The 16428-nt window shown below is 47.2% G+C and overlaps 1 protein-coding gene across 5 annotated transcripts in view; it reads right to left on the reverse strand.

The window, feature by feature from the left end:
* Positions 1-3963: 3963 nt before the first annotated feature.
* FRMD5 (FERM domain containing 5) overlaps positions 3964-16428 on the reverse strand; it is a gene marked incomplete at both ends in the record, with an annotated part of 253846 nt that continues 241381 nt past the window's right edge. Inside the window, 7 exons of one of the 5 annotated variants that reach the window (XM_080931318.1) lie at positions 3964-4029; positions 4881-5224; positions 8998-9104; positions 9806-9874; positions 11042-11116; positions 12577-12668; positions 12998-13061. In XM_080931318.1, coding sequence (XP_080787444.1) covers positions 3964-4029; positions 4881-5224; positions 8998-9104; positions 9806-9874; positions 11042-11116; positions 12577-12668; positions 12998-13061 — 817 coding nt within the window. Of the gene's footprint in view, positions 4030-4646; positions 5225-8997; positions 9105-9805; positions 9875-11041; positions 11117-12576; positions 12669-12997; positions 13062-13634; positions 13722-16428 lie in introns of those variants that run through there. The other 4 variants (XM_080931316.1, XM_080931319.1, XM_080931320.1 and 1 more) reach the window with 4 other exon arrangements.

A 16428-nucleotide genomic window follows, 5' to 3' on the forward strand; every position in this document is an offset into this window, starting at 1 on the left:
ATAAATGCTAGAGCCTCAGCAGACAGGCTGGGTGGTTGTTGGGTTGTTAGTAGTCCTGCTCAAAGAAGAAGCAAAAGGAAAGAAATTAGATTCAGGGATCTCCCTCCCCCTCCCCCATTTCTTTCCCTGCCATCTCTATTCTTTCTCTCATCTAGTGTTGGGGGGTCAGGGGGGCGGGAAAAGTGTGGCAAAAAAGAATCCACAAAGTAGTAACGACCTGCTACAGTCCTTAGGTGGAAGGGCACCACTTCTAGCCAGTCTAATTCCTTTCCTTTTGTTTCCTTTTTGATCACAACTACTAACAAAGAGTAACCAGCTAATCTCCCTGAACAGCCAATAACCACTAACCGTCCCTTTGGAGGCCCTCAATATATCCTCTGAAAAGTTCCCAGAATTCCAAGTGACACAGTCACAGAAATTATCTGCAGATATTATCTGCTAGAGCACAAATGAGTCAGATGCTACTGACAATCTTACGCAGCCTCATATTTCACACCTCGGATTAAAAACAATATGTTTTTATATTTCTGTGTTCTTTAAAAAAAAAACAAAAACAAAAATTCTAGAATTCTTATTCTACCCTAGCACTTGAGAGTTAGAAGCAGGAGTTCAAGGCCAACCTCAGCTAATAATAGTAAGTTCAAGGCCAATGTGGCTCACCTTCCCTTTCCCCCAAATTAAAACACACAAAGTAAAATTATGATATTTTTATTTTTTTAGAGTACTTTAAAATAAAACTTAGCTTCACATGTATATATGATATGTTTATATATATTCTGCTGAATCAGTGGTCTGGTATCACAGTTTATTCAACATTTTCTATTATTTACTAAAAGTTACTTCTGAAGGACTTACAAATGGTTTAAGCAGTATGTTTGGATTGTAAGAGGGAATACTCAATTATACGTCAGAAAAATAAAGTAATATGAATTTTCCTTGAATAATGTCTTTAAGTAATCTTTATAATTAAAAATCTAGAAGCTAGTTACTTTTTCACATGATCAAATTGGATCCCCAGCACCTACATGGTGGCTCACAACCAAGTGTGACCCCGGTTCTCAGGGATGCAGTGCTGCCTTCTGGCCTCTGCAGGTATTGCATTACACGTGGTCTACAGACCTACATGCCAGCAGAACTCACAACACATAAGATTAACACAAAGGTTTAGTGTGGTGGCACAGGACTTTAATCCTATCACTTGGACAGATCTCAGAGTTCAAGGGCAGTTTGGTCTACCTAGTGAATTCCAGGCCAGCCAGTAAGACCTCATCTAAAAACAAACAAAAGCAAAATGTTGGAGGCTTAGCTTTAATAATCATGGATACTTGTAAGGAAATGGTAGTTCTGTTTCATAGCTGGTAAAGTTTTTATTTTTATTACATGTATGTCTGCTGCATGTATGTGGTGCCCAGTAAGTCAGAGAAGGTGGTCAGATCCCCGGGAACTCAAGTTCTAGCTAGTTTCAAGCCACCATGTGGGTGCTGGGATCTGAACCTGGGTCCTCTCCAAGTACTGAGTCATCCTTCTCTTTGTGTTTTGGTAACTCGGTAAAGTGAGACCAGTCACAAGGTTTTTTGTTGTTTTGGGGGAAAAAAAAGACCAATTCTTTTACGGTATTTAAATATTTATTGAATTTAAAAATAATCTTCATGGCACCAATGATTTTATGCTAACTACATACTACATATGTAGAAAAAAGTACATTGCTTTGAAGGAAAACGTAACCTAAGAGATTTGGCACAGGAAAGGTTAACAGCTGTATACTTTTAAATGAAACTCAGAAATTCACATTTGTAGGTAGTTTATCCTCTACTGCGTAAAAGTGCAGCCCACTGATCAATGATGCTATGCAGATCTGCTTTTCTACAGAGATCAACTAATTCTGAGAGGAAAGAAGAGACATAGAACACAGCAAAACCCAGACTGAAAACTGATAACTTTTTTAATGATGGGAAGATGCTGAAAAACACTAGTCACCGGTAAAAGGGGTTTGTTACTGAACTATTGAAAACCAAATCGAAGGAAGCCTTTTCTGTTCTTATTTTCTGGGCTAAGCTTTGCAGGGTGTGGGGGAGGTGGGGGGTCGACAGTGACCTGAAGGTTCTGGGTCAGATGTTGGAAATCGCACGGACCACAGCTGTTAGGACTCTAGACACAAGAAACACACCAGGCAATGGCAGGCTGCCTCCCTCTCCTGGCCGTGAAAGGCCGGAGGCAAGGCTACACTCACTGCATAGATGCTGTGTTCTACAAACTGAGGTAGGAGCACCACACTAGAAGGCAATCTGCTCTGTTGCATAAGAATAGAAATCCCAGTTCACACCAGCCCTGTTTCCGATAGCCTTTGCCATCATTCTTGTGCTAAGTAAACCTTTGCAATACAGTTGACAATTGGCAGTGGCTCATTGCTTTTAAGTGATGTCTGGTCTTTACTAGGATCCCCTCAGTTTGTCTTGTTCTGTGGTAAATGGTTTAGATCTTACACAAATTGTTGCTGGTACGGAAGTGATGGGATAGGCCTGGACCCATTCTTAGCATCTCTGCTGTTCACTGGCAGTACTTGATCTTGGTATCAGATGACACATCACTGCTGGTTGGTTGTTGGAGCACCCCGCGAAGTCCCCATCGGGAAACGGTTCTAGGTATCTTACACAAAACCGCAATCAAAACTGGCCCCGTGTATGTAGGCCCGGGTTCGCTTCTTATGGCTGGGGACCGGTCTTTCAGCATATTGCAGTTTTAGGTTTATTTTTTGGGAGTGGGAAGCCGGAGGTCTGAGACTTCTCATGTATTCCAGGCTGGCCTTAACTTACTATGTGACTGAGGATTACCTTGAATTTCTGATCTTCCTGCCTCCCTGCTGAATGCTGGGACCACAGGTATATGCCACCACAACTTTTTTGTGTTTTATGTATTATTCGTGTCAAATCTGGGACCTTATGCAAGCTAGAAAAGTACTTTGTCCTCTGAGCTACACATCCTCAGCCCTACGTATGCTTTTACAAAGTTTTCTTGGAACAAGCCATGTTCTTTTATGCATGCGTTATCAGAGGCATGCTAGGGTGGTAAAGCATGGTCCACAAAATCAAAATTTTATTAAAAGACGTTTGTTGACCTCTGGTCTAGATAAGGGTGTCATCTTTCTTTAAAATTATGTAAATGCCCTCCCAGCATCTTCAAACCCGTTGTTGTTTTTAATGGCTGCCATATTCTGAATGTGGACATGGTTCTACCCTGGGCAACAAAATAAGAGGAGCTCAAATACAGTACAGCCCAATTTGTTCTACATTTGGGGCTGTTCTGCTCCCTTGCTTTCTGGTCGCAGGAGTATGACCCTGGACTGTCCTTTATATGAGTCCTTCAGCCTCAGATGCCTTAGCAGTCTCCCTGAGATGAAAACAAGCTCTTGTGTGTTATCGGTGGTAAGAAGTGTAGAGGCCTGGGGACTGCTGCTCATCTGTGTGTGTCTGTCTGTCTGTGTCACACCACGTGTACTCCTTGACCTTGTTTGAGGAGCAGAGGTTGACCTTATAGCATTCCTACAGTAAGGGTTGGTCTCTGCCACGGTCAAATTCTGTCACTTGTATGCATTGTTTAGAGATTCTGCTCAGTGTTTCCTGGTCTTCCTCGATGCCTTCCTCGGATCTGTTTCTCTCTTGCATCTTTTAATTCATAAAGTGAAAACAAAATATGAATAGATAGGAAAATAACATTTTGCTGTTAAAATAGAACTTGAAATAGATTTTTTTTGGGGGGGAGGAAGAAGGTGCACTGTTTAAGACAAGCACTGTTCCCCCGAGGCTCCGAAGGCTCTTGGGTGACTCAGCACAGGTCTCGGGTACCGCTGTCGGATGTTCCTGACAGCTCTCTGGCACCACTTTAACTCCCCAAAAGCACTAGATGTCTTGAGGTTCTTCGGGAAAAAACCAGACCATTAAATCAAACTCAGATGTCCACTAAGCTCTAGTCTAAGGGGACAGACTTACCCCACCCCTTCCGCCATAGCGGTGGTCCCTTCAGATGCCCACTCTGCTCAGATTTGAAAAAAACAGAAGGAAAAGAAAATCCAACTCAGACTGTCGTAAGAAGCAACTTTCTATTTAATCATTCTACACAGTTTGCTTTGTTACCTTCTGTCTGGCACGGAAGCCAATCGTGCCTGTCCACAGCCCTGGCCTGCCCTGCTGGGTCTCCCAGAGCCCACTGGCACCAGTGAGAAAATTGCAGGGTACAGAGGACAACAGTCTGAGTCTTCAGCTCGTGTCCCATCTACTGGGTGACACTATTGTGATATCGGTATAATAAAATAGATGACTTTTATTTGGATACTTTCAAAATAATACACATCTATGAAAAATTAAAGTTCAAACCCAAAAAGTTATCCTGCATATTGAAGGATGAGAAACATTGAGGTGCTGAGCTTTTCTTGGAAGAGCCTCTGAAGAAATTGAATTTTCTCAGTTTACAGGGCATTAGCCTATATCCCTTTCTTCTTCTGGGAAACAACCCTCCTAGGCTGTAGTGGACTTTGAGTCATGAGAGGACTTGGTGTGTGTGCCGATGGTTCCGCGATGGGTCCCATTGCTGGGAATGGGTAGCCGGGTTCTTGGTCCACCTGGCTAGTTATTGGGAGGAGTCATGCCTTCTCAGGTGTCAATGAGCAGGCTCACCACTGAGCGGATTTTGCAGGCAAACCATCGCCTGAGGGGACAAAAGTATTGATAGTGGAATTGTTCAAACTCAGGGGTCTGGCGGATATCTCGGAAAAAAGCAACGTCAAGGTCAGACTCGGTAAGGATGATCAGGAGGAGGAGCAAAACAAAGAGGAGTCCCATGGTCACAAGGAGCAAACGGAAGACACTTAAAACAAACTTATTCACCTGTTCTTGCTCTGACCCGCCGTGACCCTGACACAGGGCCCTCAGCTCTCCTCCCAGGGCCTCCACCTCTGTCGCGGTTGGGGTGCTGGCCTCTGACTCCTTCTCCTCCTCAATGCTGCACGTGGCTCCGTTGATCTGCCGGGAGAGCAGCATGAGCTCCAGGCTGTGCTCGGCTACAGGGGTGGGCAGTACACTGTCTGCGGGGCTGTAGGCCTCGTCCGCAATCACGGCCACACGCTCATTGCTGTCTGCCCGGCTGCTTCTCACGTGAGGCAGGAAGGTGTCCCCGTGGGAAGAGGACCGCACTGGTGTGGAATGGGCACTGTCTCGTAGGGACTCAAGGCCTGGAAAAGCAAAAAGCACAGAAATTAGCTTTGTAGGTCACAGAATGCTTTCTTATCCAATGGTGTCCATTCAGTTCCTTAGGTGCCTCTGTGTGCTCCCAAGTTACAGCAGCAGTAGCTGCAGACTCCTTGTTTAGACATCAAGAACAGGACAAAAGAAGCCCACCCAGTGGATATTTAAAAGTGTTTAAAGTTTTTATTCATGTCTTTCAGCAACTCCATAAAGTGGTGAGGGTGAGTAGTTACAGAAAAGTCACCTGGCTGGCTGTTCAAGGCAGAACCGTGGACAGAATCCAAGCCTGTGACTCAGTGGGGTCGATGGGATGCAGGGCACATGAAGTCTGCAGCCTGTGATTAATTGCTGCTGCCCCAGAACTCTTGGTGCTTTGGTTTCTCTGTATTTCCTGATGCAGCCTCTGACACCTGACACGTGTGATGGAACAGAAGAACCCTTTAAGCCCTGGCTGTGGCATGATTGTGGCCTCTGCCCTACTTCCTTTCTTCTAGAGGGCACATGATACTCTCTAAAAGGCCTGTCCCCTCACAAGGACATCTGTGACAGCCAGATCTCCCAAGTATGATCAGCTTTGGTGCCAGCAGCCACTTCAGTGTGATTAATCCCTAAGCTGGCTGAGGGAGGAGAGAGGCTGACATCAGGACAGAGTCAGAAGCCATGGCTAAGCTGTTGGCGTCTCGAGTAAGCAAGATAACGGGCAGGCAGGCATTTCTGGTAGAATGCCTGACCGCCACAGTTGTTCAGCAAGCATGTAAATTTTCTGTTCTCTCAACAGAAGACTGCTATGTCATTCCATATCGGGCTAGTCTGAACAAGAGCATTTAGCCAGCACGCCCTCCTCATCTCTCCCTTTTTCTCCCTCCCTCCATCTCTTCCTTCAGTGTAAAACCTTTTTATGGATAGATTTTTGTCTCTGTTCCATATGAAATGTATCTCATTCAAAATGTTATGTATACTTAAATTGTCCAAAAATATCACCATAAACTTTTAGCATTGATTATGGAATAACATTCCCACTTTAAACAATTTGTCTTGTATTTTACTTGAAATACATGGCTTTTGTTTAGAGTATTGGGTTCCATCATGGCATTTCTAAACAGTCTTGCTGCCCCTTGCTCACCCTGTCCCCTGCTCCCTGCACTGTCCCACCCCAGTACCCTGCATACTTTCATAGCACGTCCATTCTGTTTTCTCAAAATGGCTCATTTGTTTTTGAAAGTCCTGCTTTGGCTTTAACTCACTGAATAGTCAGAGATGGCATCGAGCTCTGACCCTCCTACTGTCACTGAATGCTGGGAGTACAGGTGTATGCAACCATGCTTAGTTTATCAAACTCGGAGCCAAGCATTCTCCCAACTGAGCAACATTCCTAAACCCGCACCACCCTCATGGTCTCCTTTTCTGGTTTCATGACCTATACCAACTATATATCACAATTAAAAGGTAGAATCTATATGAGAGAACACATGTAGTAATTGAGTCTGGGTTAGTAGTTTCCAGATATATCCATTTTCTGCAAGTTTCATATTTCATAAAATTCATCTGCTATAGGAACCACCATTCACCCTGCCCTTCATCAGTCTAGGGGCGCTGGGGCGGAGTGGCACAGCAAGACAGGTGTATTTACCTTTGAGGTGCTCTAGCTGATGCCTCTGTCCAGAAGTGGCTCCCAGTGGGCCAGGGGGGACAGTTGTTAGGACCCTACCCTGAAGTCGGGGTCCCATCCTCAGGATGCGGATGCTTAGGGGCCGAAGGCAGTGGTTTGTCAGCCGGAGCTGGACATGGACTCTGGTATGAATCTTAATTAGACTCTTTCCCATGGTGGACCAGCAATCAGTTCCTTCTTCAAGGGAAACCAGCCAAGCCCGGGAGGTACAGAAAGGAAATAGCCAGCTAGGGACAGAATCTTCACCAGTTCCATGCCATGGCAGCCCCCTCCTGCAGTGCCTTCTACTGGGATAGAGTGCTGGCTCTTCAGAGCCTCATGTCAGGCTGAGCTGCAATGAGGGAGAAGCTTGGAGAGGAGAGGCCATCCTTATCAGGGGACTGGATTCAGTCAGAAGTGCTTACAGCCATAAAAAGCAATGCTTTCCAGCCTGCAGCTTATTCCCTGAGGCCCTGCATGGCCCAGGCTCTCAGAGGGAAAGGGAAAGGCCATGGACCAACTACAAGTGTCCCAGAAAGTCAGCTGTGAAGTCATAGGCAGGCTTTATCTAGGCCGTGTGCACTGAAGTCACACAGGAACTGAGGAAGAGGTGGCTGCTGGGAATGGGTCCGACTATCCCCCCACTCCATCTTGGCTGAGTTCCACATTTTGTCCCTCCATAGACAGTGAATAAAAGAAACTGACACATTCCTGAGTGTCCTCTGAGCCTCCATAGCAGACACCAGAGCAAAAGAAGCCATAGTCTTTGTGGGGATTTTATGCTTCATTCAAACTACTGCGGTGTTATTATTTTTTTTCCAGTTTTTAGAAAGCAAATGAAACTTTTCTAGAAAAGTCAGAGGGCTTCTGTGATGTGCCTTTGAATGTACTGATTTCACATAATCAAAAACGTGTTCCACGGATTTTTGTTTGTGCCTTTTGAAGGCCCTGGGTCACATCCCTCATGGCTCCTCCCTACAGTCAGCTGTGTTCGCAGATGATCACTTCCATACAGTTGCAAAGGCCAGGTGGGAGGGCTTTCTCTTTAAAGTGCTGTACATCACCCTCATAATCCCAGGACATGGGAGGCTGAGGCAGGAGGACTGCCTGTGCTACAGTGTGAATCTTTGCCACCCTCATTCTAACCAAAACAAAAAGCATTAGCTTCCTTGCCTGGCACAGAGCAGGCAGGGAGGGAGCTTCTTTTTACAAATAACCACTGACCTTGGAGGTAGCCGCCTATCCAGGCATCTTCTTGGAGATCTGTATCACCCACAAGTGAATATTCAGGTCAGATTCATGCATCACACCCTAAAGCTTAATAGGACCCAGAGAACCTCTCACAGAATGGTACTCATCCTTACCTGAGCAGTTCTGTGTTTGAGGTGAGGTCCTGCTATGTACTTTATGCTGACCTTTAACTCGGGGATCCTCCTGCCTCAGCTTCCTGAATGTGGGGATTATAGGCATGTTTTCCCAGTCCTCTTCCCTCTGCCTCCCGAGTGCTGATCACCACCACATAATTGCTGGGGACTGGACACTCCACTAGTGTCCCTACCCTCTGTAGGTCCTTCTACCTGCCACTGGGCTCTTACCCAAGAGACTTCTGTTATTTCTAAAGCAGGTAAGATTCTTTTCAAGTCTTTGGTGGTTTAATTGAGAATGTCCCCCACAATTTTGGGTGTTTGAACACTTGATGCCCAGTTGGTGGTGTCGAGGTTTAGGATCTGTGGTCTTGATGGAGGAAGTATGCCACTTGGGGTGGAATCTGAGATTTTAGAGCTTCAGCCCATTCTCAGCTTCCTGTTTCGCTGCCCAGCCTCTCTGCCATGATACACTTTATTTTTTTCAAGACAGGGTTTCTCTATGTATTTCTCGCTGTCCTGGGACTCGCTCTATAGACCAGGCTGGCTTTCAACTCAGAGATGAGCCTGTGTCTGCCTCCAATACTGGGTTTAAAGGCCTATGCCTGGCTCAAACTTTCCTACATACACTGTCTCGACCTAGTATTTTACCACAGCAGCAGAAAGTAACTAATATAGTTCCCGAGGAGGAACTTAGCCACGTCACGGTGTGCACACACAAGGGTCATTTCCAGGGGCTTACACTCACCTTCCATGATAGAGATGTGCACAGCTCTTCTTCGTGTCCTGGGGACGCTGCTCAGTCGTGGGCCATGGGTTATGGAGGGACAGCTGCGGCTAGGGACCATCCCTGCTCTGAGAAGAAATGGATAGAGAACCACTCAATGCACAGATAGGGGTGTCTAGATAATTTAACAAATTTCTCTTGATCTTTGGCCCCCGAGTCTCAGATTCTGTATTAGATTCTCTCACTTCCTTCCATTGGACACCCAGCCTTTCGGCAGTGTGTCTTTGGGGACAGACAGGACTGTTAGGATGAGATATGCCCCTGAAATGTCTGAAAATGGTCCCGGCACCTGCCCTAGTTTCATAGGCTGCTTAGGGGTAGCTGTGTTGAGGGGCAGGTAACAATTTCCTGTTTTCAGAAGTACAGGCTGGTGGGCAAATCCTAGATTTCTCAGCCAGTCTCTGTGAGTCTACGGGGCTTGGGGGAGGCAGGCTTCTAGAAATACATGATTTATGGATACACATGACATGGATCGTGAGGTTATTTGAGGCTTTCTGTAACGGAGTGATTCCAGAACAGGGTCTTCAGTTTGCCACGTCTTTAGAACTTCAGCTCAGCTCTAGGGCACTGTCTGCTGTGGCTTCTCTTCCCTTGTGCGGTTACAGGTGGTATCCAGTCCTGAGTCCCAGCTGCTAAGGGGCCCTTCACTCTTCCCTCCGCCTCCTCTTTTGTATCTGGCCAGAAGCTTCATGGGGCTTGTCTTGCTGCTAGACCTTTTGAGCTTCTGGGATCTGTGCTGGAGTTGGTTTGGGAGTCTCCGACAGCCTACCTGTGTATTTCCGGTGGTTCCCGTTTGATCTTGGCACTTGACTCCATCACTTCCTTTGCGACCCGGCCACTGTCGAGTGGTAAAATAAAAATAAACAGCAAGAAAGGCAGTGATCAGGACCAGGCTCCAAGATCTCAGGCGCTCCGGCTGAGTCAGGAGACAGTCTCTCGTCTGTCCGTCCCCCAAGGCTTCAGGCTCTGTGGAAAGCTTTCTTGCTGGGACAAAGCGTTCTAGCACATCATGGTGGCCTAGCTTACTTAATTCACTGCTAGAAGTCTCTGGGATCCTCTTCCCTCCACCCCCCTTTTAGAGACAGGATCTCATTATGTAGTCTTGGCTGTGCACTGTTTAGACCAGGCTGGCCTCAAACTCCCAGAGATCTGCCTGCCTCTGCCTCTGCCTCTTCTGAGATAAAAGATGTGACTACCCACGCCCAGTCCCATCCTTAATTGGGAAGGATCCCCCAGTATCTATGAATCACCAGGAAAAAAGTCCAGAAGCCCTCAGAGCGGGGACACACAGAGAACTGTCACAGTTCTTGGTTTGCTCCTGCTACTGTGATACCTGATTCCTAGCTTGTGTTGCAGTTAGGAATGGAGACGCCCTAGTCATGACATCACACAGCTTCGGCTCACGTCATACTATCCCCTCCGAGCCTCAGGAGCCTCTGACCCACACACCCAGAGCTATGCTTCAAGTTTTAATTACTGTGCTTAAAAGCCCCATAAAACAAAACTGCCTCTAACCTGTAAGCCCCACTTGCCCAAGGACAGATAACTTCCTGGAAGGCTGGGGGCCATTTATATAAGCCAACAAACACTCTGTTAAACAGGCTTGCCTTAACAGCACTGAGTGTGCTTGATCATGTGTATCCAGAAGGTACATAGGAGGTCTTGTGAGGTTTGCCTTTAGAAGCCCTTGTCTAATGGAATTTGGCACCATACTCTGGGAATCCTGGATATGGACCTGGCCAGTATTTAATAAAACTTGCTTCAGATTTGGCTCAGAAGTTGTGGTAATGGTTGGTTTTATTACTTGGTGAGACATACACTACGAGGGAAGAAGAGATTTAGAAAGCTAGAGAGGATGAATGAGGGTCAAGGGTTCAGGAACTGGAACTGGGAGGAACCTCAGGCCCCGAGAGCTCTGGTTCCTCTTTCTCGGGATAAGGTGCAGTGTGTTCTCTAGAGAAGGGTCTGGAAAGATCTGGAATGGCTACTTACTGTCACTATTTACCTGTATCGGAACCGGCTCCCTTTAAAGAATAAATTGCTGCTGGACACTGTACGGACTTGGCTTGACTTCTCCAGCCTGCGGCAAAGCAAAGTTCAGAGTGACAAGTGGTCCAGATCACCTTGCAGGGCGCGGGGAGGGGGGGCGGGCACAGAGCAGCCTGCAGAGGGTCCTTGAGACTTCTTTTCAGGTTCAAGACAAAGCCCTTGGCCGTCTGCAGGATGGTGCCCACCAGGAAGAAGACTCAGCAACTGAATGGCCACACATGGCGTTGGAAACAAGTATTTGTTCCCAGGAATGAAACAGGCCCGAGAAGAAAAAGACTGGCAGCAACTGCTTTCTTTTTAATGATGCATTCTTTCTTTTGGCAGAAAGAATGGGGATGCTTCTGAATTCCCAGGGCTCTCCTCTCTCTACTTTCCTGGGCTGCTCATAAGCCCCACCCACAGGAGTTTGTCTCTAAGGTTTGCTTCTCTAGGTCCATGCAACTGACCAAACCTGTGCCTTGTCCTCACAGGTGAGGGGAAGACAGTAGCCAAAGAAAACTGCTTTCTTGGCTTTCTCAAGAGTAGGGAGGTTCAAGTTTGCTAAAGCCTCTCCCCAAAGCGTTCCCTTCCGAAGGGAGGCCACACAGGGTGGAGTACACACTGCTCAGTTCACTGGGCTGCTAGAATCACATGCACAGTGAGTATTAAAGACTGAGAATTGCCTTCCCAAGACAAAGCCCTGGCAACTAGCAAATTCGTTCTGCTGGCTGGAGTCAGCTCTTTCCCCCAAACTCCTTCAATATAGTAGACTGTCACCAATGCTGGCTTAACTGGAATATATCACACTGCTTGGATTTTTTTTTTTTTTTTTTCTTTTCTGGAAACAGGGTCCCATGTAGCCCAGGCTATCCTGCAACACTTTGTAGTTGAGGGTGACCTTTTAACTGATTGTTATGCCTCCAGCTCCTGAGAGCTGGGACCATAGGCATTTGTAACTTTGTCCTGTTTATGCAGAGTATCAGACCCAAGTACTCCAGAAAATGAACTGCATTTGCAGCCCATTAAAACATAAATCAATTTTTAAGGGGTTTGGAGAAACATTTGCTTGGCGTCACCTCAGCCTCTCTCTGGTCCATTTCTTTGTGCACGTTCACATTTCACATCCGTGTTCATCAGAGAAAAATGGATGCAGTATGTCCCCCAACTCCAAACTCTCTGGCAAGCAGTTTTCTCTGCCTCAAACCTAGCTTCTCAGTAGCAGGCCAAGCTACTGAGCTTCTCCTACACTAAGCTCCCTGGCACTGGGCTCTGAGCTACCTACCAGGAGAGAGACCTGGTGTTCTCCCCAAGGCTCTGGGCTGTGTGGGGTCTCTCATGGGACTCCTGGCTTCTAGGCCTTCCAGGGCCCCACAGAGGCAGTGATTCAAATGAAGACATCCATTGGACTTTCCTGCCACAATACCAGAATCACTCTGCTGGTTCCCTGTTTCTCTAGGTTGGCCTGTCTATCCTCTGGAGACAGCTCTGTGGTCCCGTCATGTGTCCACTCACTTGTAGAAGGCTTGGTTCTCAATTCCACATTTCCAGAGGTGCTTGCAGGCTTCTGGAGTTGGAGCAAAATACGTGAGAATAATCTTTTTTTCCTGCAAAATATTCCATAGAGAAACAGCTGAGGCAGGCGGAGAAACGTGGGACCCTGTGTCCTGGAATTCCGGAGGCCCTCACAGCTGGCAAGCCTAACAGAGCTCTTGGTGAGACGCAGAGTGCCCGCCTGGCATTCTCTGCGAGAGAGAACTTCATTTGACTTTCTTGGAGGCTATCCTCTCTCTAGTGGGTCCTCTGGGTGCTATCGGCATATCTAGACCTTCCCACCCCCCACATATGGCCTCCTGGATTCCTTACTCTCAGCTCCAACTACAAGGGACTCACAGTGCCCCAGCCCTCCCCCGAAGAGAAGGAAGCTGACACTCACCTCTTTCTGACTTACATATAAATAGAAAGTCTTTCCTTCAAATTTCAGCTTGGTCACCTCATTCCTAGAATCACAAAGAGAGGGGCCCCGCTGTCACTTGGCTGTAGGCTGCTGGCTCGCAGTAATGTAGATGCACAGCCCACCCGACTGGAAGGGGCTCCAGGCACAGACACAATTTTAGCCAAAATTAGAACTGAGAACAAGACAGTAGCGAAGTGGCCTTAGAGAACAGTCCTTGAGACAGTTCAGCCCACAGTTTTCCAGTCAGTCACACCGTAATATTGGGGTGAGAGGAGGATTTCGGGCTCATCAACAGTGACCAGAAAAGGGCAACATTTGCACAGAAAGTGAGTGCGGGAAGAGGGCACCGTTTCCAGATTTGATTCATAGCACAGGTCATCTGATGGGACTGTCCAATAGAAGCTGCCACAGGTAGCTGATGAGGCCAAAGTTGAAGGTCACAGCAAATAATGGAATACAACGCATCCAGGTGCTGAGTCTTTCAGGTGGCTGTGCCACGGGATGGGAAATGCGGTTTAATGCAGACAGATGTCAAACGATCTCAGGGAAGGGGGGGGGGCAACATACCAGAGAGAGAAAGAACAGATTACATGGAACAGTCATGCAGGGTACTGACCAGGAAAGGGGCTTAGGGGTTATTGTAGAAAAATCCTTGAAGCCACCAGCCCAGTGAATGGCTGCAGTAAAAGAGGCAAACAGGATACTGGGGTACGTCACCCGTGGGATAGACACAAATCAGAAGAAGTGACATGGTTACTGTACATGACACAGCCCAGACCTCACCTCCACAAACTGCTCTCAGCCTTGGTCACATTTACAAAGTGGGGGGGACTACCCGGGACTTATTTGGATGTCCCTGAGAGCCAGCAGGCCTCCCCATCAGCCAGCCCTGTGTGCCCAATCATGGATCCCCCACCGGTGTTTTCGGTCTGGTCATGCACCTCTGCCATCTGTAGGCATCCTGTCGCCTCTATGGTGGCTTCCTCCATATTCCAGGAAGTGGTAAAAAGGCAGTAACCACCAGGTACCTGATTGACAGTCGGACATCCGGGTAGGGGGATGTGACTCGCTCTCACTGAGAAGTCAAGGCTGGGTCACAGTGACATTTTACAACTTCCCAGTACAGGTTAGGGCTAGTGCAAGTGTCTTTGTGTTGCTTTCGGCCAACCAACCGCCAATCTTACACTCAGAAGACCATGAACATACGCCTGTAGCGTGGGGGGGAGGGGATAGTTTTCCTTTTTTTTTTTTTTTGCCTTTTTAGGATGAGGTCTCACTATGTAGCCCTGGTTGTCCTGGAACTCACTGTGTAGACCAGGCTGGCCCTGACATGAAGGTGACTCCCCTGACTCTGAGTCCTGAGAGATCGCAGGTGTGAGCCATCACACCTGGCCTATGAGTTTCTTTTCTGTTGAATGTGACGTTGGGTTTACACCTGCGATTCTGAAGTTGGGGCAGTAGGAGGGTTTCCGGGTGAGAGGGTCATGGGAGAACGCAAAGTGGGGGAGGCAGGAATAACTCAGGGGCTGAGAGTGTTACGGGGTGACCTGGTTCCTAGACATGTGACAACCGCTCTGTCGAGGGTGCAACCCTTTCAAGGAATACCAGACATGCCCCTCACGCGAACTGTGGCCCAATCCCAATCAGTCTTCTGAAAAGTGTTGCTGGCTAGGAGACAGCAAAACCTCACACTGTCATACAGGAAGTACCGGGACGGGAGGCAACGTGGGGGGGGGGGCAGATGTGTTGGGTATTCCAAGATACAACTGCCTTGTGAATGGGACCCAGTGCCACGTGTCTGAGGAGCAGTTGCTTGAGGACTCCTTAATCATACTTCCAGCCTGGACAAGAACAGTCTGGGGCAGAAAGGTGGCCATGTATCAGGCGAGTGGGAGAGCACTGGAAGGGATGATCCTTTCCGAGAAGCTCAGGAAACAGAGGTTTTAACACCACCCTTCACTTGTCTGAGGGCAGCAGAAGCAAAGGAGGGACGCTGGTCATAGCCAGATACAAGGCAAGCCATGCGTCTGACCTGTTAGTCAGAGGGCTAGCTAGCTTAGACTGAGGCCCAACACAGAAGTGAAATCACAGGGGCTCAGACTGTGTTCTCTCTCATATGTCCACCTACCTTTAGATATTATGGAGTGTCTGTGTAAGTTAGAAAGCCAGAAAGGGCCCATGATAGAGAGGAAGGGAGAAAATCTTTAGAGAGGGTGGTAGAATATGTATGATTCGAAAGTGTGTGTGTGTGTGTGTGTGTGTGTGAGTGTAAGAGTAGGAAAGGGGATGGGGGATGGGAAGGGAGGAGGGGGTGAATTAACTAAAACTAAGCATGTATGAAAAAAACCTTATCAAACACTACTACTTGGTAAACAAATTAAAAAATATATTCTTTTTAAAAAACGAATTTGAACAGAGGTACTTTGTATGGGTAGAGAATCCTTTTCCCCCAAGAGATGAGTTATTAAATGGATATCTCAGTGCCAGGGTGGGATATGTAGCTACTAGTTATTGGTTAGGGAGCCTCCCAGAAGTCCCCAGACCACACAGGGTATTGCTGTTGCTCTTGTTGCCCATAATAACCACATGGTAAGGCCATGTTGCAGAAGATATAAATACAGACATGGAGAAATCAACCTGGAAACTTCCTTCTAGGTGGCTTTCATAATGCTAAAAGGTGGAAGAGAGTTACCAGCAAAGCACTTACCCAGTGATGGCCCTGGCAGCTACAATACTAACTTGCCAAGCTTGGTGCCCACTGGTACCCAGTAGTGGTGTAACTTTCAGGGCATAACCAACTGCTTTTTTATTGGATGTGGGGCCTGTGCCTCAGGAATGGAAACCTGATGCTGGAAAAGTCAAGAGGTCATGGCTGATGAACAAACGGTTTGCTACATATCTACGTTCATACCTCAGGTCAGTGAAGCTGCTTTTTTGCAAGATCAAACGAGCTAGTAATTCCAGCACAGGTAGGGGAGGGGCACATGAGGAGTTACATCTTAGATGGGACGGTGACTGCTGTGGAAAGGCTCAGTGAGGTATGGTGCTGAGCCTGGTGACCTGTGTTTAATTCCAGGGCCCACATGGTGGAAGGAGAGAAGGGACTGAACTGTCCTCTGACCATCACATATGTGCTGTGGTATGAGTGACTACTACAAACAAAATACATAAATGTAGTAAAAAAAAGAATTGTTTTAGCCAGTTTGGTGGCACGTGCCTTTAATTCCAGGACTGAGGAGGCAGAGGCAGTCGGAGTTTGAGGCCAGCCTGGTCTACAGAGTGAGTTCCAGGACAGCCAGGGCTACACAGAGAAACCCTGTCTCCAAAAAAAAAAAAAAAAACCAAAACAACAAAAAATACCCCCCCAGAGCTGTAATAAAAAGAACACGAAAAGGCCAGGCATGGTGGCA

The sequence above is a fragment of the Micromys minutus genome (assembly GCF_963924665.1).
Source record: "Micromys minutus genome assembly, chromosome: 17".
NCBI classification, from domain to species: domain Eukaryota; kingdom Metazoa; phylum Chordata; class Mammalia; order Rodentia; family Muridae; genus Micromys; species Micromys minutus.